At 36.3% G+C, this 21,459-nt stretch overlaps 5 protein-coding genes across 5 annotated transcripts; 2 read left to right on the top strand and 3 right to left on the bottom strand.

Annotated features, from left to right (window-relative positions):
- Positions 1-1,898: 1,898 nt before the first annotated feature.
- Positions 1,899-2,556, top strand: CBG14779 (the record flags this gene model as incomplete). Its single annotated transcript, XM_002644720.1, has 4 exons — positions 1,899-1,982; positions 2,025-2,087; positions 2,135-2,245; positions 2,419-2,556. 4 exons carry the CDS (start codon positions 1,899-1,901, stop codon positions 2,554-2,556), a joined length of 396 nt encoding a protein of 131 aa, XP_002644766.1.
- Positions 2,557-8,599: 6,043 nt separating this feature from the next.
- Positions 8,600-10,638, top strand: CBG14777 (the record flags this gene model as incomplete). The annotated part of the gene is made up of 6 exons (XM_045239777.1): positions 8,600-8,668; positions 8,714-8,820; positions 8,865-8,963; positions 9,555-10,299; positions 10,345-10,559; positions 10,608-10,638. The coding sequence occupies 6 exons, from the start codon at positions 8,600-8,602 to the stop codon at positions 10,636-10,638; spliced, it is 1,266 nt and encodes a 421-aa protein (XP_045095517.1).
- A 688-nt stretch (positions 10,639-11,326) lies between these two features.
- CBG27752 lies at positions 11,327-12,282 on the bottom strand (the record flags this gene model as incomplete). The annotated part of the gene is made up of 2 exons (XM_045239776.1): positions 11,327-11,482; positions 12,193-12,282. The coding sequence occupies 2 exons, from the start codon at positions 12,280-12,282 to the stop codon at positions 11,327-11,329; spliced, it is 246 nt and encodes an 81-aa protein (XP_045099591.1).
- Positions 12,283-13,540: 1,258 nt separating this feature from the next.
- CBG14775 lies at positions 13,541-13,861 on the bottom strand (the record flags this gene model as incomplete). Its single annotated transcript, XM_002644718.1, has 3 exons — positions 13,541-13,626; positions 13,681-13,753; positions 13,802-13,861. The coding sequence occupies 3 exons, from the start codon at positions 13,859-13,861 to the stop codon at positions 13,541-13,543; spliced, it is 219 nt and encodes a 72-aa protein (XP_002644764.1).
- A 2,765-nt stretch (positions 13,862-16,626) lies between these two features.
- Positions 16,627-21,313, bottom strand: CBG14774 (the record flags this gene model as incomplete). The annotated part of the gene is given in 14 exon segments (XM_045239775.1): positions 16,627-16,662; positions 17,189-17,314; positions 17,365-17,532; positions 17,583-17,841; positions 17,887-17,979; positions 18,026-18,306; positions 18,356-18,523; positions 18,573-18,659; positions 18,767-18,888; positions 18,900-19,094; positions 19,139-19,496; positions 20,788-21,012; positions 21,059-21,144; positions 21,256-21,313. The coding sequence occupies 14 exon segments, from the start codon at positions 21,311-21,313 to the stop codon at positions 16,627-16,629; spliced, it is 2,262 nt and encodes a 753-aa protein (XP_045095516.1).
- Positions 21,314-21,459: the final 146 nt, after the last annotated feature.

Raw genomic sequence — 21,459 nt, 5'->3', positions numbered from 1 at the left:
CGACTCCAGGACTTTTCGTGGCCGCATTTGCTTCAAGTTTAAGAAATTCAGGTTGAAGATGTCTTTTTCTGCTTTTTTTTCTTTCTGCTTTTCTGTTATTTTTCATTCTTAAGAGCGGTTAACAAAAACAAGTGAAAATAGAAATTAAGAGAAAAGAAAATCGTAAAAGTAACTTTCGAATATGTATTTATGTGTATTTTTTTGTCTCTCTGAAGTTAATAATCCCTGTTGAGTATAAAAAATCAAAGAAAAATGAGCAAGGAAAAACCAGGAAAATATATTTTCGACCTGAAATTCTTTGACTTGAAACAATAGCAACTGTGAAGCGTTCTAGCTGCAAAATGTCGCGCTATAAATCGTCCTGGATCTGGTACCATTTCTAAACATCAATTTCTCCGTTGGCAGAAAGCGCCATTTCTAAATCTTCTATTTTGTTTGGGATTACGAAACGCGAAAAATTCGCTTTTGATCCGAAATTCCATATAAAAAGAACATACGATACACTCCTAAATACATTCGTAAAAAACAAAAGACTCCTGAATACTTTGTTTTTCAAGACTTTTAGAAACAAAAATAACACTTGTGTTAGTTTCTAAAAAATGGACCTAATTTAATTCTTAGACCATGTATTTTATGTCGCAGCGAGAAACACAATTATATAACTCCTTTTTTGCCGGTTTCATGTTACGTCTGCTCTTCCCCTCCATTTCTCTTCAGAACAGAAATTAATGGATAATCATGTTTTCTGCGAGCCTTTCTCAAAATTGGATTTCGTCAATCACCGAATGCACACAACATCTCGATTCCGGCTTCCGATGCTCCAGATGTATCTTTTTTTGATAATGTTTTTTCGAAGCTAAACAAAGTCTTTTCTGACGTCTGACCTAGTAACTTTTTGCTATTTTTTCACTGCTTTTTCTTTAGAAAAGAGAGAGAGAGAAAACTTTTCTCCATACGAAAATGAAGTTTTTCCAATTAATAATGCATGAAAAATGTTTCATCGATGAAAGAGAAGGGGGAGAAAAAAGTTGGATGGAGCCTATGATGACTTTTTTTTCATGATTCACAGCAATCGCGAAGCGAGAAGTAGTATTCATAATTTTTCGTTCCACGAGCCTCACACCCATTCCAGTATTCTCATTTTTTCGAACAAAGCTATGTTTTCTCGTATGTGGGATGTGCAAATTGGAGAGAAACAGAAGGAGCGGAACAAGAAATAGTGAACAAACGCGTTTTCCTCCTATTTCCTCTTCTGTTTTGCTCGGTCAGTTTGCAAAAATTGTTACTACAATGAGACGCCGTGGTATCGTTCTTTAAATCAATTCACAAGAGGTTCATTTCTATTTTCCTTTCTCTTTTCTCATTTCTATCATTTTCAAATTTTTTTTGAGAAGTAGTATATATATGTCCAGGAGTGCTTCAGAATTCTATATTTGTTATTTCCATCTTCTGAGGTACTCTTTCACAAACCCTCGCCATCTCAAAGAACCGCTAACCAAGACCTAGAAAATTAATAAATCTGCTCTGCTAGGTTTTTTATCAGTCTGACTACGTCAAATATACTCTTCTCTGTTTCACCTCATCACGCCTTCCCACTCAAAAAGCCATGACAATTCTCAGAAGGCGCCCACACCATAAAAACCCATGGACAACACGAGTGATTACTTTTTCCGCTTTTCCAGGCAACACTCTCTACTTTGTCTCTCATTGTCTGATACTTTATTCCTTCAGAGTTTACGACTATTTTCCGAATATCATTTTTGGGGTCGCCGACGGAAATCATGTGCTCCGCCCTCGCCGCCCCATAGAGACTAGGATATTGCTTTGTTTCCTATTTTCGAAACTTGTTTCTATTTCCCATTTTCCACATTCCAAGTCAGTGAACATTTTCGGAGGAAATGAATCCGGATTACCTTCCAACCATCTATCTAAGCCGTCAAGAAGAACACATTCTCACCTATGGGATCTATTATCAGATTCAGGTCAGTTCTGGTATCTCGATTCTTGATTTCAATAACTTACAGTACGACCGTCGCCAAGCAGCGTGCATGATCGATGCGATGATGGATCAATTGCAAAACTGTCATGTACGTTTCGCATTTCAAAAGAGTTAATGATCATTTATTGGCGTCAGCTCACTGTCGACTACAAAATCACACTATCTCGACGTGTCGCTATTGCCCGCCGTCGCTGGTTTGCTGAGTATAACATGAACTTCGAGGACACTGAGCTTCGCGATCTCTTGGTAAGGCGTTGTGGCTTACATTCGGGTTTTAAAACATGAAATAACTTTATTTATTGTCGGCAACAAAAATGTTTCAGCTAAATTTAACAACTTTTCCTGGACAGTGCTCTATAACTTTGAGCATTGACGATCTCGGCGTAAATTACATATCTTTCTTATTCACGTTTTTTCAGAGATATGCTTGTCGTGTCCATGACTGGAGCGCAGATCTTGGAAACCTCTTTGAAACCAACGCTCGCATGATTCGCCAGAGAATGTCTCGCATTCGCGAACTTCACTTCAACCGCCGTCAACGGGAATTGTGTCTCTGAATAATTATTGTCTGAAAAAAAATTCATAAATTGTGATAATCTCCAACTAACTTATTATCCTCTTCATAATCCCTTCCACTTGATTTCAGCATCCAGATGATTTCCAAAAATTGTCATATATTTCTAAAACATAATTCAGCAACTTGTGATTGTCTCTTGATTTTTCAGCTTTTCTATCATTTCTTTTCGTTTCCCATTCATGTTCTCTTATTGTCTCATCAAACGTTCTAATTGGCTGATGATATTAACTGTTTCGTTTACAGAGTGAAATTCATCTCTTCTAAAATTACGATAAACTATCTTTTACTTGTTGCTTTTTCAAGTAGTTTGTTTTTTTATACGGATTGTTGCGCGTTTAGCTCAAAAGAGACCAACTGCTTTAACTTTGTTATGAGCTTGAAATCGTGTAGCGTTTGAGAACTCTCAACATGAAAGCTTTTTTGTTCAAATCAGCGACAAACATAATAAAAACGTCATCTATAGATGATTAAGCTTTGAGAATATTGAACGCGTAATGTGAAATACTCATTAAACACCGACGATAGTTGTCGAAACTGTGCACACACTTTTGCCAAGGTTGACGAATAACTGGTAAATCAGCAAGATGCTACAATAATTGGTTATTTTTCTACTGCAAAAATTGTTCATATTGATCAAGTTGTGTTATTCATTTTATTTGCAATCATACTTATTCACTAATTCTGTGATTAATCATTAAATTCATCAACCGTTGTCATGAGTCTTCTTTATTGTGTTTGGTGGCGGCGGTTAAATTTCTTTACGAGAAGCAGAGTTGCAGAATCTGTGAAAAAAACATTATTTTAAAACAAAATCATCAAATTAGTAAAAATATATTTGCAATTAATGTAGTTTTGAAACCAAGATACTCTCCGATAGCGTTGAAAAATGATCCGCTTCAATATCTAAAATAACTTTTTGGTCCCTTACCGAATTAGAAAAATTCACAAAAACATATAGTTTTTAAAAATTCAATTTATTAGAAGAAGAAAAGAAAACTGAATGCAAAAATAGTTAATAAAAATTCAAAAAACTTAACCTATAATACAAATTTCAACAAGTGAGAATTAATGTAATAAAAATTTACAGGAAACGTAGTGGGAAGTCAGTCGAGTCGCTCTGGATCATTATTTTGGAGATGCCCAATGATTGAAGAAGTACAGAGCCAGGCCTCCACTTTCTTTTTCCGGCTTATCGTGGGAACCTCTGAGAGCAATCGAGACAAGCAGGTGAGCCACAAATCCGCAATTCGTCTCGAATATCCTGGCGCTCCTTCCCCATTCTGAAAAAAAATCAATTAATATCAATTTTATTGTCATCAAAACGAGTCTCGGAGATAAGATGTATTTTATCTCATCGCCAAGAATATCATGATCTCAATTTTCACAAAAATGGCTAATCAGCCAGAAATAGGAGAAAAGACCGAAAACCATCAAAAGATAGTTTCTCCGCAAAACAAATTTTCGATTCAAAAAGGGAATTTGATCAGAATTACAAGAAAACGAGATCCAGTTTTCAAGATAGACAGTTTACAGTGCAACTCCTATTTTATCACAATAACACATTGTTTTAAAACGTACGAAGTTTTTTGGGACGATGGTTAGCATGCGGCGGATCCTTTCTCTCTGATTCCCCTGGAAGGTGGGTTGGTCAACGATTCTTTCTTGGAAGCGATTGGTGTTCTGCAAATAAAAAAATATTGATAGCTATTAGATAAGTCAGTTATATAGGCGTCCAGAATGGCTCAGTATATGGAATGACTAAAATATACTGATTTGGATTTTTGGCAAGACGATGTGAATAAATAGGAAGCAAAAAAAATCGGTTTCGGCTAAAATGCGTTTTTATGAGAACTCTTGAAATAAATTTGAATAAAACTGTCATGAGCCAATTCAATATCAAGAATAAAAAAGTATTTCTTTCTAGTTTTCACTGCTTTCATGTGCTTTCACGGCAAAGTTATAATTCAATTTGGAAAAGAAGTTTTTAAGCCCGAATTTGCTTTTCAAATTTTTTGAAGAGAAATTTTGTCTAAACATGATCAAACTGATTTTAACACAAAAACTTTCCTCAGTAGCAATATATACATGCACAGGGTGGTAGATAAGCATAGGACGTTTCTAAACTTTCCCACTTTTCAGAAAAACGTTTTGAACTGTAATAACTTTATGAACATGTTCAAAATATGTAAGAATTTCAGTTTTATAACAACTAGTCATGATCAGAAACACGAACTTTGACAACAGTGTTGACAAGCATAAAAAGAATTCGGCTATGCGGCGAGCGTAGTTGACATCAATATCGCCCCAGAACTTTCGAAACGCACATCACAGAAAATTCAAAAACCTGTAGGAGATTTTTGGGACCTTGCTCTTCAAAAGACTCCACACATCAAATCCATCTGATTGATCCGTGGAGTTTTTTTTTTTTCAGAATTGTTTCTGATTACGACGGTTTGGAAGAGTTTCATCAGTGAAAATCTTCACGTCACCCCACATCTCATCTGACAAGCGGTCGGTTGGAAAAAATTTTTCACTTTTTTCAAGTCTGCTGGCCCCGGATATGATGGATTGTATTTTTTTACGGTAGATACGATAACTGCGACTGTTAAACGCCTATTTGATGTTTTTTTGAACCATGGATCTTGCAAGACTAAGGTCAATAACCATTATTTTTCTCAGTGTGACGTTTGATGATCCCACTAGCCTGGTGAATGCTTCAAGTGAATGACGGTCTTTTTTCCAGATTTTATAGATCCCTTCGATCCTTTTGGATAGTATCAAAAACATTTGGGACATTTGATGAGAAAATTCCAAGTTTTTTTGAGACATCAAAGCATGCACCCCCTCCTTCTCAACTTCTCAATCCCGGGCTGATGTGGACAAGTCTTCATAATTCCAAACAAAGAACAAAATGATACCATGACTAAACAATTTTTTTCACGAAAAGGCCAGAATTTTCATTACAGAGTGACTCATAATTAACCGCACAAAAGTTTGTACTATCACAAAATTTGAATCAAGCGTTGAACTGGGCTCAAATTTGGTGTGCAACAATTCACATAATCCATCAGCAAACTGGCCAAATTTCAAATCATGTGATCAATTTCGAACTGAGTTATTGCTTGTTAAAGTTGCTTCATCTCATGAAAGTCTCATGAGATCATGAATATGGCTCTTTTAGTGCAAATGAAATATGGTTTTACGGCAATCTAACATGGTCTATCTTACAAGGGAACGTTTTTAAAAAAGGTTTTGGGAAGTCGCTCTAAATTTCAGTACCTATAGTTTGACACCTCCTCTACACGATGACAAAAAAAATCTAGGTCCCATTCCCATCAGAAAGCTGAAAAGGTTCGTTTGAATATTTGAGCCCGATTTTTGCGCACCTTTCCCTAAACGCCCTCCGCGTGAGAAGAAATGTCGGATGTGTGGTGTTGTGGTAAGAGGATGACTCATTAGGAGTGACTATTGTGGTTCGAACCCCACTCCGGTAAAACTTATTTTGTTTTTTTCGAAACGAATCCCCGATATTCATTTTGGTCCTTTAGATAACAAATTTTACTTTTTCATGAATTTCCAAGTTTTTTGAACTCCAAAAACAAGGCTTGAAATTTTCAAGGAATTTTGAAACATGGATTTTTCGACGGGCCAGACATTATTCTATCGCACGAAAACAAATCTTTTGACTGTAGATATTGGCCCATCTTGTTCTTTTTGAAGTTGAACCCTTCTAAGTCGATCACATATACGATTTTTATATATTTCTGTAAGTTAATATTGATTTTAGCAATATTTGAGTAATTGGGACTTTCCAAAGTTCTAGCAGTAATCATATTTTGAGAATTATCAGAGCTTATTGACCAAATTTGGTTGCCAAGTTTTGTGAGAATGATGTTTTTATCATTTCTGAGCGTTTGAAACACTTTTCTGCATTTTCTAAAATTTTTGAAAAATTCGCAAAAAATGGTGTGGGGGACCCCATGGTGATTGTTTCCGGAAATATTCGAAAAAAATGTATTTTTTGAAATTGTTGGAAAACTTATTCAGATGATAGAAAAATGTTCAAAAATGAGTTTCACATTTGAAAAACTCATGGAAAACGATTTTTAAAGCTCGAACAATGCGCAGTTTTGACCAAAATTTAGTACTAAAAACACTTTCAGAGCCCATATTTTGTTCCCTATTGGGAATGAGACCGAGATATTGCCGAAACCGTTTTTAGCATGTTCAAAAGTACCTTTGCACAAATTTTGAGAAAATTCCCAAAGCCTTTTTTAAAAACGTTCCCTTGTTAGTATTTTCTTCTGAAATGTGAGGATGCTGTTTTCTGTTATCATTGTGCATAGTTTTGAAAATATTCTAATCACCAAGGGACTTGTACTGTGGTCAGTACGGACCTAAGATTTGTAGTGCACGCGGCTTATCTGTCTTTTTAGCTTAATCTGACCTACCCATAAAAACTGTAGTAATAATAATGAGTGACTGAAAATTTATGAGTGTCAAGATCAACTCTTCCAAAATCATCTGTGATAATTTCAAGATCAACTCTTCCAAAATCATCTGTGATAATTTCAAGATCAACTCTTCCAAAATCATCTGTGATAATTTACAATTGGTAGCCATTAATTTTCCAAAGAGTCCAAAAGTAGAAATTGTCATCTCTTTTAAAATAAATTCTTCTAAAAACTTGAAAATTAGTATTTTTAGGTGATTGCAATGTTGAATTTTTATCGAAGTCGCATCAGAAATGTTTATTGAAAGTAGTTATTCGGTGAACGCATTATTATAAAAAACCGGTTCTCGAGACAAATTTAACCCGAATCCTGAGCATAAAGTAGTCCGACTATTCGATTGATTTCCTTTACAGATGGATCCAACCAAGTTGAAAATTTAGGTGACAACAACACTTATGTATGTCTTTTTTCTGACAGAATTGGAGTGAAATCGTACAGTTTAGCATGGTGTTACATCAACGCGAATCAAAGAACAGCCGCGTGCAAGAAATATTACGCCGTTCATATTCGAACAGTCATAAAAACACTGAAACTTGTGGAAACACTTTGAAAATGAATAAAAACTGTCATAAAAATTTCGCGATTTTTGATATAAGACCGGTTTCAATTTCAAGACCTCGTTAAAAATTTGTTTTTCGTTTGTCAATATTCGTTTAAAAATTTTTTAAACAAGAAATGTTCGGTACCGAGAGATATTAAAAGTCTAAAATAGGTGAGAGGTTTTGAAAAACGTTTTCTTGATAGATCAGAGAATGTTTTGAATAAAATTGAATAGACCTATTCAAATTTTTTATTTGATTTTTTTGCTATAAATATGTCATTAGTTTATGATAAAATGTTTTCCCAGTGAGGTGGCGTTTGTCGTTCGTCGTCGTGTTTTCAATACCGTAGTCTCAAGGGATTCTTCTTCCCTCCATTCATAGTTTTGCAAGCCCCAATTTTTCATATTCTTTTTGACTTTATATTGTTTCAAACATTCATAATCTGATCAAGATCTTTTATATTCGATAATTGTTTTTTCTTTAAAACTCTTCTAAGGTTACAGTTACTTGTCAACCATACAACCGAGAAAATATTGGGCAGACTAATGTTCGAAACACGCCCTATTGACCGAATCACCACAGTCGAATCCCATTTGGTAGGACGACATAACGATGCATCTTTCTCTTCAATGAGTGTACTCTCTTTATGGGCAGCTGGGTTACGTTCTCTTGGGGGCATATGCAATATAACAAAGTGAAGACTCTCCTCCTTGTGTGTACTCTCTATCCAGGTGAGGTGCGAAAATCAATAAGCTCACCAAGCAATACGAAAACAATTGTCCCCGATTCGTTACTTCATTCTTGTTGTTTCTCGCTCTAATTTTTGATTTTGAACTTTCAGAGCAAATTTATTTCATTTTGAATTTACAGAGCAAATCATGCCTTTTGTTTGTACCAATTTATCAGATGTTATCAAATACATTTCCGACAGAATCGGCAGCTACGACAAACCAGAAAGTATGACCAAATGGTGCAAGAAAGTGATCGAAGAATTACCATCTTGCAAGTCACAGTCTCTGTCGTGTATGAGAGCCAGGTAAAAGTCCTGTTTTTATTAAGAAAATATATTTTCAATTTTTAGGCTAACAAGAGCACTGAGAAAAAATATTTGATTGGATATTCGCTGATGGAAAAATTACAGTTAGTCTTCATTTTTAGTCGACCAGTCAGTGACAGATTCGTGGAAATGTAAGTTAGTATTATTATAGTGAGCTGTGTAAAATACGTTTTAGGTTGAAAGATGCAAAATTCGAAATCAGACAGGACGACATGAAAAGAATCAGTCGATTCTCCACAGAAGATGGACGCGTCGTTAGGTTTTCCGATCACCTGTGAGTTTATGATAATCCACGACAGATAAATGTGAAGTACGTTTTTTTCAAATTTTATTTTCAAAAAGTCTGCTTGCCGCGTCTGGCGCTTCAAAGAACTGGCTGGTGCACATTCGGCGTAATCTAACATGTTTGAAAGCCATCCTGCGACAGAAAAAAGACTAGAGACCTGAAAAAAGAGGGAAGACAACAAAACACAGATTTTATAAGATAACCGCTTTATTAGCCTTTTTTTGCCTACAACACTCGCTGATTATGTTACCAGAATCAGCGCTGCCTACAATAAATCACCATAAACGAAAATGTAAAAAATTGGGACGAAATTATAACATTTTGGGAGAGAGAAACAATAATCAAAAGTGAACGAAAATTGATCCCTACAACGGTCGAGAGTTAGATGTGCAGGGTATAATAATGAAAAGAGAATTTATTCAGAAAAGGGAAGAAGTCGTAGGGGAACTTTAGACACCTGAATTCGCGACATAACATGTTTTTTTTAACTTTCAAAAATCATGAGACGGACAAGCTGAAAGAGAAAGAGAAACAACTTTATTTGTTCATTTTAAAAAAGATTATCCGTTGTTTTTTCAGTAGAAAGATGGCAAAGAAAAACGATAAAGGCAAGCAACAAGGGGAGAATAAGAATCCAAAAGGAAATCAAGAGATCGAGGAGGAACGAGTTGAAGATATACCGATTGAACTGGACGGTGAAAACATGGATACGGGAATCAAACAACCAAAAATGCAAAAGCGAAATCAGGATCAACTGTCGAAGGAAGAATTCGGCGATATTGGAGGAGGTGCCAATCATGGATCATTCAACGGACGCATCAATTATGTAGAGCTAGGTAAAAAAGAATGGGTCAATCCAGGATTAGGGACGTTTATCAGAGTCCACAAGTTCATCAGAATCCAAACCCCTCCGAGTTCGAGTACAGTCAGTGTGAAACGCGTGAGGGCGGAAGAGGAAAAAGGAAGAGCAACAGCCGCTACGTGGTCGGACTCTTTTACAACATCAGCCAATCAGAATATTCTGAAAGTTGGAAATTCTGAGCAGACTCCCACCAAGTCATCAAAGACTTCTGTTCAGCTATCGAATTCAGTAGCCATTGAAACAGCCACTCAGAAACCTTCAAAAGTTGGTGCATTGATGGAAAAGACACCGAAAATTCCCCCTCAGAAGCGTTTTTCAAAGCCCACATCAGATGAGCGAAAAATTAGCATCCTCGAGCTGGCCATCCACATCAAAAAAATTGCATTGTTCATCAATCTGGACGGTCTTCAAGAAAAGGCTTCGCAATCAATCGAGAAGGTGAACAACTCGGGAGAAGGCAAGGTAATAGCTTACAGCCGGATATTCATAATGAAATAATTTTTGCAGACCCTATCCGTTAGGAAGTTCAATGTTTTGTTCAGTGCCATGCTAATTTTCCTGGAGGAAAACGGAATTTCTGAAAATGAAACGTCGCTTTCCCTCAAGTGGGTTCTCAATCAACTCCGTCTATTTTTAATCGAACCACTTGGGCCTCAAATCGTTCATGAAGCAATAGATTTGGTTGCTAAGAAAATTGAAGAATTGGGAACAAAAATTACGAGGTAAGAGTTTTTCGGAATCGTTAAAAAATCTTAATTGTGAAATTTTAGGTTTCACCAGACGTTATCTCCGAAGCTCTGATCAATTTGCTGAAGGCCGCCGGATTCTGCAACCAACTGGTGTAATAAGCTCTCTGTTGTCATTTCCTTTGCTTCTGGTTTGTACCTACACATTATTCGCCAAACTATCATTTTTCGTTTATTTTCCTTACTCCCATTTTTTGTTTTCTCTTTTTTTTTTGGAATTCTTGATTTCATATTTTATGTTCAAATTTTGTTAAATTTTTTGTTTGTAAATTTTTGTCTCAAATATCTGTTGTTTAATTTTTTGGTTGTTCATAATCATTCTTCTCAAAGCTCTCTCTTTTTAAACTCTATTACAATTAGTTCAATCTGATTTCGCGTGTCAGAGGTTTCATATATTTTCATTGGGAACTTTCGATAAGAGAAAGAAGGTCACGCCATATTCAAAAAATTCACAAACAATGTCGTCGAAGGTTTATCATAACAAAGTGAGATTGAGGAAGTTGTAGGATTGTTTGTTCTGGAAAAATTGATGAGTTCGCTTTTTGAATATTTAATCCAACAAGTCCAACAAGTTAGTTTCTTCATTTCACATCTGCAAAAGTTTGTCCTACTTGCTCACGGCCATAGGTTTTGGCAAAATTATGTGTTCTTCATTATCTAATTCTAATTTGTGAATGGAAATTGAAAAGTTTTCGATAAAATAAATTTTATATAAAAAATAACTATCAGAAAAAATATCAACATTAACGTTGGTTGTTGAGAAGGTGTGATGTGATTTCCTTCGTTTCGACCCAAACCTGACACTTCTCCATGGGGTTCATATACGGGTCAGAATTGATGTTCATGGCGAGCCAACGATCGGCGATCCTTTGACTGTGTCGTGGGACTCCACATGGATTCTATGAAATATATAATTCTGTATACATATCAATAGAAATCAACTTGATTGTCATCAAAGTAGGAATACATTTTTGTAACAGTCTCATCACATTGCCAATACGTTCATAGTCAAATTTTAGGAACATTTCAAAAAAACGGTTTTCCTGAAAATAATTTCGAAACTGCGAAACCAAAACTAGATTCAGCAACATTAGCCAAAACATTTTTTTCGTTTTTGGTATATTTAAGTTTGGTGATAGAATGAACCAGATTTGTCTCGCAATCACTGTATTAGAAGAGCCGGCTTTCATATTTTACAAGCCTTATCCGGAGGGCCCTACTAACACACGGGCCGTTTAATTAAAGAGGATCCTTCAATTTTTTGGCCTTTTTTCCGCCCATTTATAGTTAAAAATTTATGAAATTGCATCAATTTCACAGGAGTGTTTCAACAAACATTTTGGAAACTCAGGATTTCTTTTACTGAAAAGGTATTGAAATGTTTAAATTCAAACAACGCATTTTGAGAGGGGGTGAGTATTAAAGATAATGTACTCCTATTTTGCGTGAATCAATAAATTAATCATACTTGCAACGGGCCGAGCCGGACTTTTCTCAGATTTAAAAAAAAAATACTGAAAACATTTTTTTTTCGAACCCGGGTTTGGAAATCTTTGGCCCGGCCCGCCCCTGATTTTGCAAGTATGAAATTAATTACTTGAAAACTTACAAAGTTGTTTTCGCTCCGGAGTCGTGCGGCGATGGCTCTCTCAACGTGTGGCACCAAGCGTGAGGTACTATTCGTATTAACCAAAGACATCTGAAAATGAACAATTTTAATACAGCCAGATTTCTCGAAAAAATAGAGTAAAACGCAAAGAATGAATCCAAACTTCAATAGGAAAAAAACAAGCGAATGAGAAGAGTCTGTCCGAATTGCACACCATGGGGACTCGTAAAGAATGACAACAACACCGACAACAGTGGAGAAGGAAAGGGTATTCCCGCGCAACCAGTGTTTAAATGGTTCTTGTGTTCAGTGGAGTGCGTTTGCTGGGAAGGTAAGGCAAGGGGCCGCATTTTTCTCCTGGGAAGGTAAGATAGGGGGGTCGTATTTTTCTTCAATCGAAGTGGGAGATTTGCAAAAAGAAAAGTGATGGAAACTAGCAGAAAATGTTCGAAACAATTTTGAACACACCACAATATTGATTTTGGCAAGCATTTTCCCGCTTTGAAGCTAAGCTTCAGAAAAAATATAGAAAAATATGATAATTTGAGAACGGATTTGACAATATATCCAACCCATTTTTGATACGTTGTTTTGAAGTAAATTTTGGTCAATCAAGATGACGTTAGAAGTGGCTGGATGGGTAATAATCAGAAAGTAGAAGGTTAGAGCTATACAGTGAATAAGACAGAATAGTCGGAACTTTTGTGATTTTGTCTTTTTTTTGACAACATACTTTGCTGCTACTCAAACTTCTTGGTACTTGGTGGTCGATTTGAAAATACAACAAGAACAATATCGGCGCTCTAAGAGTGGTTTCAGAATTTTTTCAGCAAATTCGTCAAACCAGAAAATTCATTTTATATTCCTGATTTGGTTCGTAATAGGTTAAACAATAAACGTACTCAACTTAACGATGAAATTTTTTATTGGGTCAATGGAGCTTCAATTTGTTTCAAAGAGAAAAGAAAAGAAAGAATGAAGACTAGACATCGGGGGAGAAAACTCTCGATTATTATTTCAATTAACGTATACAAATTGAGGTGCAGCATTTCTTTTTTTTTGGTTTTGGGTAGGTAATCTCAACAATTTCAGGAACAATTTTATTTTTTTTCGGGTAGGAGACAGATCTTACAATAGTTGACAATGTAAGCGACAGACGAGCAAACGGAGGTACACATTTTGAGAGCCAGAGAGAGAGCTTTGAATAGAAGAATTTTGTGAGAAAACGAGAGACACAAGAGAAACAATTTAAGTTTTCCGATTTTTTTCTTTCAATAATTAAAGTCAGAGCCACAATGAGAGAGAATTATGAAGAGAGGATTAGAAAATTTAGTGTTGTGTTCTCAGTTTATTTCCGCCCAGAAGGCATGAAATGGAAGTTATCTCCGCCCTGTGGTGAAGCCATGTACTCGGCCAACGAGAGTCCCATGGATGCTGAAAATGAGATAATTAGGAATCTGAAAAGTATGTCATCAGAAAGTCACTTACGGCTTCTCTTCGACTTGAGCAACACAGTTCTGTACACTCGCGACATCAATTGGTCGATATTAGCGTCCTCAGTCTGTAATTATAAATTTTTGATTTTTCGAAACTATACATTTCCGATTACCCCATCAGCCCAGGCGTAGGCAGCAATGCAGAAAACAGCCAAGAGCAGCCACTTCATCATTTTTGATGTGATTTTACCTGAAATTATTTCGTATATCGAGAGATTAGAGGATTGAAACGAATTAGAAGAAAAATGACGTGGAATTTCAAGGAGGACAGAGTTGAATGTAAGAATGACATGTTGAGATTGAAAACATGATGTGAGAGAGACTCTGAAGGAGGCGGAGTCATCGTTTGCTCTCAATGAATGGAAAGAAGGCCGGGAGGCTCGTTTTGAAAGTCACTGACGACGAACAATCCCAAGCTTAATTGTGCGGCCATGACACGGAATCAAAAGAGAAGATGGATGAAATCCGTGTTTTTTTTCTCGCTTGATAGGATGTGAAAACGCAATCGTTGTGCTTTTGACGAAACTTCTCCGGAAGGGTCCGGAAAGATTCTTGACAAAAAAGTGACGATACAGGAAACTGGAAAAAATAAAAGAAGAAAAAGAGCGGAATCTTGAAAATGAAACTGAAATGATGAATCTGTAGGATTCAGCTGGGTTTTATATGAGCCATTGACGCATATAATCATCGAAATATTGCCATATGTCTCCTTTGTATTCATTTAAAATTACATTAACACAATCTATAAGGATCTTGATTGTCAAAGAAGCTGGGAGCCTCTCTGGCACCAATCGAATTACGCCTACCACAGACGCGCGGCAACACAACCCTCCAATACATACATCATTTTCAGTTATTGTTGGTTATGATCGTGGTGTGTAAATAATTAATGAATGGTCGGATTCTCAAGTGGTATTATTGAGTGAAAGGATGAGGGGTGGGAGGACTTTATGGAGGGCAACTGGACAGTTCGTGATGAGAATATTCTGGTAGGATGATAGAGAGTTGTGACGTCTTTTTATTAAATTTGGAGCGAAGAAGCGACAATAATTCAACTTCTTAGGATAACATATAGATCATTCTCACGATGTTCTGAGGTCGATCAACATCCAGAGATCTAGTGAAAAACCTAAAAGTTTGAAAAGTATTTTTTTTGTGATATGGATTCTAATTGTTTGAATTTATTTGCTTGAATTTACTCATTCTGAAAAGACTATGACTATTGCAAGTGTCGCAAACATTTAAAAAATTGTAAACTTTGAGATCATTTATCTAATTTCCTGCAAGAATTATCAAAAAGTGGTCATCTGACAAAATATTTATTACATTGACATCGATGTTTTTGACATTTGACTACGTTTTGATATATTTCACAGGAAGCGAGATAAATTGGATCAAAGTTGAAAGTCAGGGGTGTTGTTCTATTAGAGTGTGTATATTATTATCCGTTTAATTACGAGTTTTGGAACTGTATAAATTCGATAAAAATGAACCGAAGTTGTAAATCCAGAAAATCTATATAATGCATCCAAAGTAAAATATTTTGATGTTTGTGAAATTTCAGTTCAAACGTCATTTATTTATTTATTTATTTATTTTATTTCAACGAAGGGGAGAAAACCACTAACACGTGAAATGTCTATGAAACTAGGAGATATAACAGGGACATACATTTGTAGGGAGATAAAGGATAAACCGAGTTAGTAATTAGTTGAATTCAAGACAAGAAAATGTTTTAGATCACAGGATTGTTTTAGATCACAGGATCATTCTTTTGGGTACGAATTTTTTTCTGTGAAAATTAATTCAGTTTATTGAGGTAATTACTTAACAAACGAGACGTTTTTCGATACGGCATCTAGTTATTTATGAAAAATTATTCTCACTCTTTAAAAAACATTTTAAATCAATTCAACCAAAGACTGAGTGAAACTTGAAAAGGAAAGCTAGTTTTTCGGGATCTGTGGTTAGTTATCCATTTGAAGATTACAAGTTTTTGGTCCATTTTGTCGAGTCTTTTTAAACAGAGTAATTGGTTCCAATCAGAGATGTTTCAATGAACCTATGACGCTGTTCCTAAAATTCAAAAATAGAACAAAGTTGGTAATGAAGAATAAGGACAACTTTAGAGAAAGGAGAACTTTCTATCCGCCTCCACAACTGGCCAAGATGAAAATTCTGAATAAAAGAACAAAGAGATCAAACCACGGCAGTCATTATTGAAAACATCTTTTTTTTCTCGGAAGAATAATTTCCATCAACCATAATGAACATTTTGAGAAAATAATGAGAATTGTTTGCACAGTATGCAAAACATATGAGGATAAGAATTCTAAACGAAAGTCAAAAGGACAAAAAATCCAACTGTCACGTACTGAATCCAAAATTCTGGATGATGACATTTTCGAGTTTGTTTCCGTGTTTTACTTCTTGCTTCAGTACATTTTCCTGTTTTGAAAATGTCAAAAATGTATTCACCGTTTGACAAGTGAAAACTACTTTTTGAAAACCGAATCACTTCCTTATTTTGTCCGGTGGCTAAAGTAATGAGCAAGTTTGTGGGCAGACAAATAAAAAAAATGAAGGATTGACTTTTTAGGGCTTGGTTTGAAAAATGAAGCGATGTGATTGAGTGGGTTGGGAGAGCGACAAGGAAATCTTGAATTACAACATTCCCAGAATTCAATTTCTCAGGAGGTCCAGAATACTCAAGAAACAAGTCTGGAACCAAAAGTTGAAATGATTAATTTTGCTCATAATATGTTTATTTAACTTTCCCAAGTAATGAGATTCTGAAAATAAGTAAATGAATATAATAGAATGGAGCTGAGTGAATCGGGAAAACGGAAAATAGGGAAGAGTGGAAAAATGAAGAGATGAAAAATATGATCTTTGAAGGGAACAGGAGTCATCATGGATACGTCGGACAGATGATAATTTATTGGTATGGACAGACTTCTTTGTCGGTGTGGCTCTGAAAATTTAAAATTCTGGATTATTGGACAAGTAACATTGCAGATTAATTTTCCATAATCCATTCTTACATAACTTACCGGCAAACCTGTATTAGAAGGGTTCCTTTTTAGAAGGACCCCTTATGAGAAGAGCTCTTCGAGTGGGATTTGGAAAAAAAGGAATGTCCCCATAAACATTCGTTGTTTGAAATTAACAGTTTTCCGTACATTTCCAGTGAAAAATATTTTGGAAATTCGACAATTTCTCAGGACCAATTTGTTAAGAGAAAATTTGGAAAAAATGGCCGGGTAAATTATTAGAGGGCTCTGTATGATAGAAAGGTCCTCCAAAAGAAGAGGTTTTACGGTAACTTTATCAATATTCTTATTCTCCTATTATTTGACCTGATAAACTAAATTTCACTAGGACCTCTGTCCCGGCGACCCAATTTGCAAAAATTCGCAACCTTACCCATTATCATTAATATTGATGTTCCTTCAGGTATCCTGGAAACTTCACAAAATACAACATCGTTTTATACTCACCTGGTTACAATAGAAATTTCTGAAGGACTTGTGCGAGTGCCACTGTTCATTTTCCGCCGAACACAATCCTTCAAGCACACATGGGACCTTTTCAAGCCTAGTGAACTCATACAGTAGTCCGCGAGCCTGTAACATTTTATACATTCTACCTATTTCATTCCTCCAGGTTTTCTCACTTTTTGTAATACCAGCACAGGATCCATGTGCATGGCAAGAGATGAGAAGTAGAGGAGAATCTCATCATGAGGCAAGTCTTGAGCTATAACATCCTTTCCATATACAGACACTATAGCAACACAGACAAAGAGATGAAAGTAATTGGTTCGCCAAGCCGCCCAGCATCCCTTAAAACTTAGAATTAGAATAAAATAATTTACAGTTTCGTTGTAATTACCTCCCACACATGAAGTGCATGGTTTTCGGGGAATTCTCTTTTGAAGCAAAGAAGAATCCAACGATGTACAAACATCAGCTGCATTGCATCTGGCTTTTGCTTCTCAAGATGCTGGTAGAAATCCGGCTCAAACAGTTTTATCATGTTCCGCAGGTAATTGAGATTTGTCTCCATCAAATTCTCATTTCCCTGTGGAGTGGATGAGAACACAGTGCGCTTCATGAAATTGGTGAAACAAAAGTAAGCATCCACCTCATCGCTGCAAATTTTTTTTGATATACCCACAAAAGAATGGAAAAATTACTTGAGGGTGCTCAGCAACGGGGCCAGAAGATCGGACATCCCCTGAATGTAATTGATCTCCGGATTCATGATGGCGTAGTTTATCAGAATATTCCTGAAAAATTTCATGATATGATTTTTTACAGATTCTTTGTAATCACTTCATGGTTTCCCCATTTGGATTATTGTCACCGGCGAAGAATGGATTCTTCCGGTCTGTTCTTATTACATCCTTCACAATTGAGTTTTCAATCGAGAGCCATCGAGCTGGAGCATTATCCATCGTCCTATATCTCTTCTTTCTGATATTTTGGTATTCCAAGAACAAATCGTTTTTGATATTGTCCCTCTGATCGGCAGACGACTCCCATGGGTACACTCTTAAAAGGAACGGCCACACCTTTTCGCGTATATCAAAATTCACTGACGCAAAATGAATGTGCTGGAATAATCCTTAATTGTCTTTTTTTTTAAATAAAAGTGTATCTAACCTTCCGGACCGTCGAGCTATCCACGATGACACCTGCCTTGTTTTCATAGCTACGCCACTCATTCAACGTCATCTTTTCGAATAACCCTTCTTCTGGATCCTTCTCAAATGTTGGCGCTGCTGGTTGGCATATTATTAGTTGTTTATCGGCAATGGCTGATGGAGAGCCCTAGAAAATTAAAATTGTCTTTTCACGCGCGTTTCTTGATTATTACTACTTCTTGCACACTTCGCGCCTTGATGCTGGACCATTGCTCGAAGATTTTGGCGAGTTTGTCCAGTCCTCCGTGATGGAAGTGGAGGATCTAAAAACAATTGTGACGACATATGAAATATGAAGCGACAGAAAATAGAATGAATAAAGCACGGATCACAAAACACGAGATGAAAAGGGAAGTCGAAAGGAACAAACCTTATAATGTGAGTCGAGTGTTGCAATCACTAATTGCCCACATGTGCACTCTGGATCCGAGTAGAATACTCTCATGCTCCGCATCTTCCCTGAAAAATTTGAAAAGTGGAAAAAGCAATTAGCTGTGAACTACCGAGGTTTACGGAGAAAAGACTGGTAGTTCCTGCTTTCTTCGTACGTCCTCGAGACTGCTCATCATTGTCTGTGGTCTTGGTGTCAGTGAGCATGAGATCATGTTCCAGAGCAAATTGTTCCGGAGTCACATCAAACATTTGAGTAGATTCAAGAATCTTCTCAAGTCCTCCAACTCCAACATCCACTTTGCCTTCTAGGTCATAAAAATTTTTCATCCGATTTTTTAAATAGAGTTACCACAACCATCATCTTCGTCCTCTGAAGAGCTCAGTTCCTTTTCTGACATCTCATCTGCACAAGACGTAGATAGTGAAGATTGTGATTGTCTTTCCACATCATCCTTGACCTTTTCCGAGTTCTGAATTCCATCCTTCTCATGTTTGATTGGAGTGTGTGGAATCACATTGATCGAGGGGACGCCAAGCGCGTCGTTGAAGCTGTGGTCTTCCTGCTGTAAAAATTTCAGATAGAAATTAATAATTTGAAAATTCCATACCGCTGAATACGGCACTAGAGTTGTAGGACGTTTCACCTGTTTCACAGGCACTGCCGTACCACACTCTTCAACTTGAATATCGAGCGAAACACTCTGGCTCTGAAAACTTATCAGGATCGAAAATGAAACACATTAAGACACATTCTCTGAAGAAATCATCTTAAGTCCTATTGTTCACTGTACAGAAAAATTCAAACTAGTTTTTAAGCATTAACATTACATTTATATTTAGATTGTATGGACACTTCTTGCAAAAAATGTACATCTGGTCCGAACCCATCAGATATTGTCCAAATGTGGTAAAAAAAGAAAATTATTCTCGATGAAGATAATGATTTGATTCAAGTCAGAATAGGTTATTCTTGCTGTTTTAAACGTTTTCGGGTTAAAACAAAAATTTTAACTCGTTTCCTTTCAGCTGAACAATTTTCATTTCTGATCCGATTTCCAAAAAAATGAAAGCATTTTTTATCGCTTTTTTGGTGCTTCTGAAAATACACGAAGACAATAAGCACGGATTCTGAAACTTTGCCGAAATACTACACATCAAGAATACTACATCTGGTACAAATTTGAACAACATTGGAGATGGTCGAGTTTGGGCGATTTCTAGGGCAAATAATTCGGAGTGCACAGGTCATTGGGGTACAAAGCAATTTAGGGGTACAAAATCTTCAATTCGGGTGTACAAAATACCTGAAAAAGGCTCAGTTTTGTACCCCCGAATTGTGAATTTTGTACACCTGAATTACTTTGTACCCCGTTGTACCCCCGAATTGTTGTACCCTCCGAATTATGTGCCGACTTCTAGCTGCCATGTACTCCCCCACATTTTTCGCACTTTCTGGCCTAAAACTGGCCTTATGCCCAGAATATGCAAACTCACCTGAATACTTTCCAGTGTCATTTTTTGCTCTAGTTTTGAATCGGATACTATCTTTTTTGCAGTAGCGTTGAAAGTTTCATACTTGCAACGGGCCGGGGTTTTTTCAGAATTTTCAGAGCCCGGCCCGTCTCGGCCCGGATTTTCGGGAAAAAATTTTCTGTCATAAAAAATAGTTCTTTCACAAAAAAATTTGAACAAATTTATGAAATTCCGGGCCGGGCCCTGATTTTGCAAGTATGAAAATTTTCCACGACGACAAATTTTCAGGATTTTTTTTTTCGAAATCGGATCAGAGATGAAAATTTTCAGCTGAAAGGAAACGAGTTAGAATTTTTGTTTCAATGTTTGAAACAGCAAGAATAACCTATTCTGAATTGAATCGTCACTATCTAGATCGAGAAAAATTTTTCATTTTTTGGCCAAAGATGGTCACCATTGCATAAAAACTAGTTTGAATTTTTCTGTACATCACTGTTTGACAGAGAATGCGTCTTAAAAACTAACGCTGTCCTCATCGGATCCCAATGCAATTCTCACTTCCTCTGCAGTTCTCGTGGGTGGAGTCTCATCTCGATTCTGTTTTCCACGTGGAGATACACTTCGAATACTCTGTGGATTCTTGTGAAGAGTCACGTTGGGTAACCATTGGAGAATCAGAGTCAACCCCAAGCTCTCATCACATTGACACTGAACGCTAAGGTATCCCGGGCAATGTGCTTCATCTTCTCCCTAAATAGTTATTTGTTATTCAGTTCAGAAATTACATTCCGCTCACCGCTTTTGCATCGGTTTCATGAACACAGACGTTATTTTTCGAATAAACCACGTCTCCATCCTTACCCAAGAAGAACGAGTTTCCTCCTAGAATAATAGTAGGTTTAGTATATAAATATATAATATATACAATTATATATATATATATATATATATATATATATATATAATTGAGAAACAAATCGTTGAAAAACTCACCTCTAATCCCGTTTATCGCATCATGAGCTTTCTTGAAAAATTCCGAGAAGGCGCTCATGATTATGGTGGTATTCTATAAAAATCTGAAAATTATATCTTATAAAAATTGAAAAAATATACAGAGGAAATGAGCTGGAAAATGAAACAAATGGAAAATATTTCAAGACTCAAGGGAAATGGGCGGCGCTCAGGACTCAATCTTCA

Source organism: Caenorhabditis briggsae (genome assembly GCF_000004555.2).
Source record: "Caenorhabditis briggsae complete genome, chrX, whole genome shotgun sequence".
Taxonomy (NCBI): domain Eukaryota; kingdom Metazoa; phylum Nematoda; class Chromadorea; order Rhabditida; family Rhabditidae; genus Caenorhabditis; species Caenorhabditis briggsae.
This window is presented reverse-complemented; position numbering and strand designations above follow the sequence as displayed.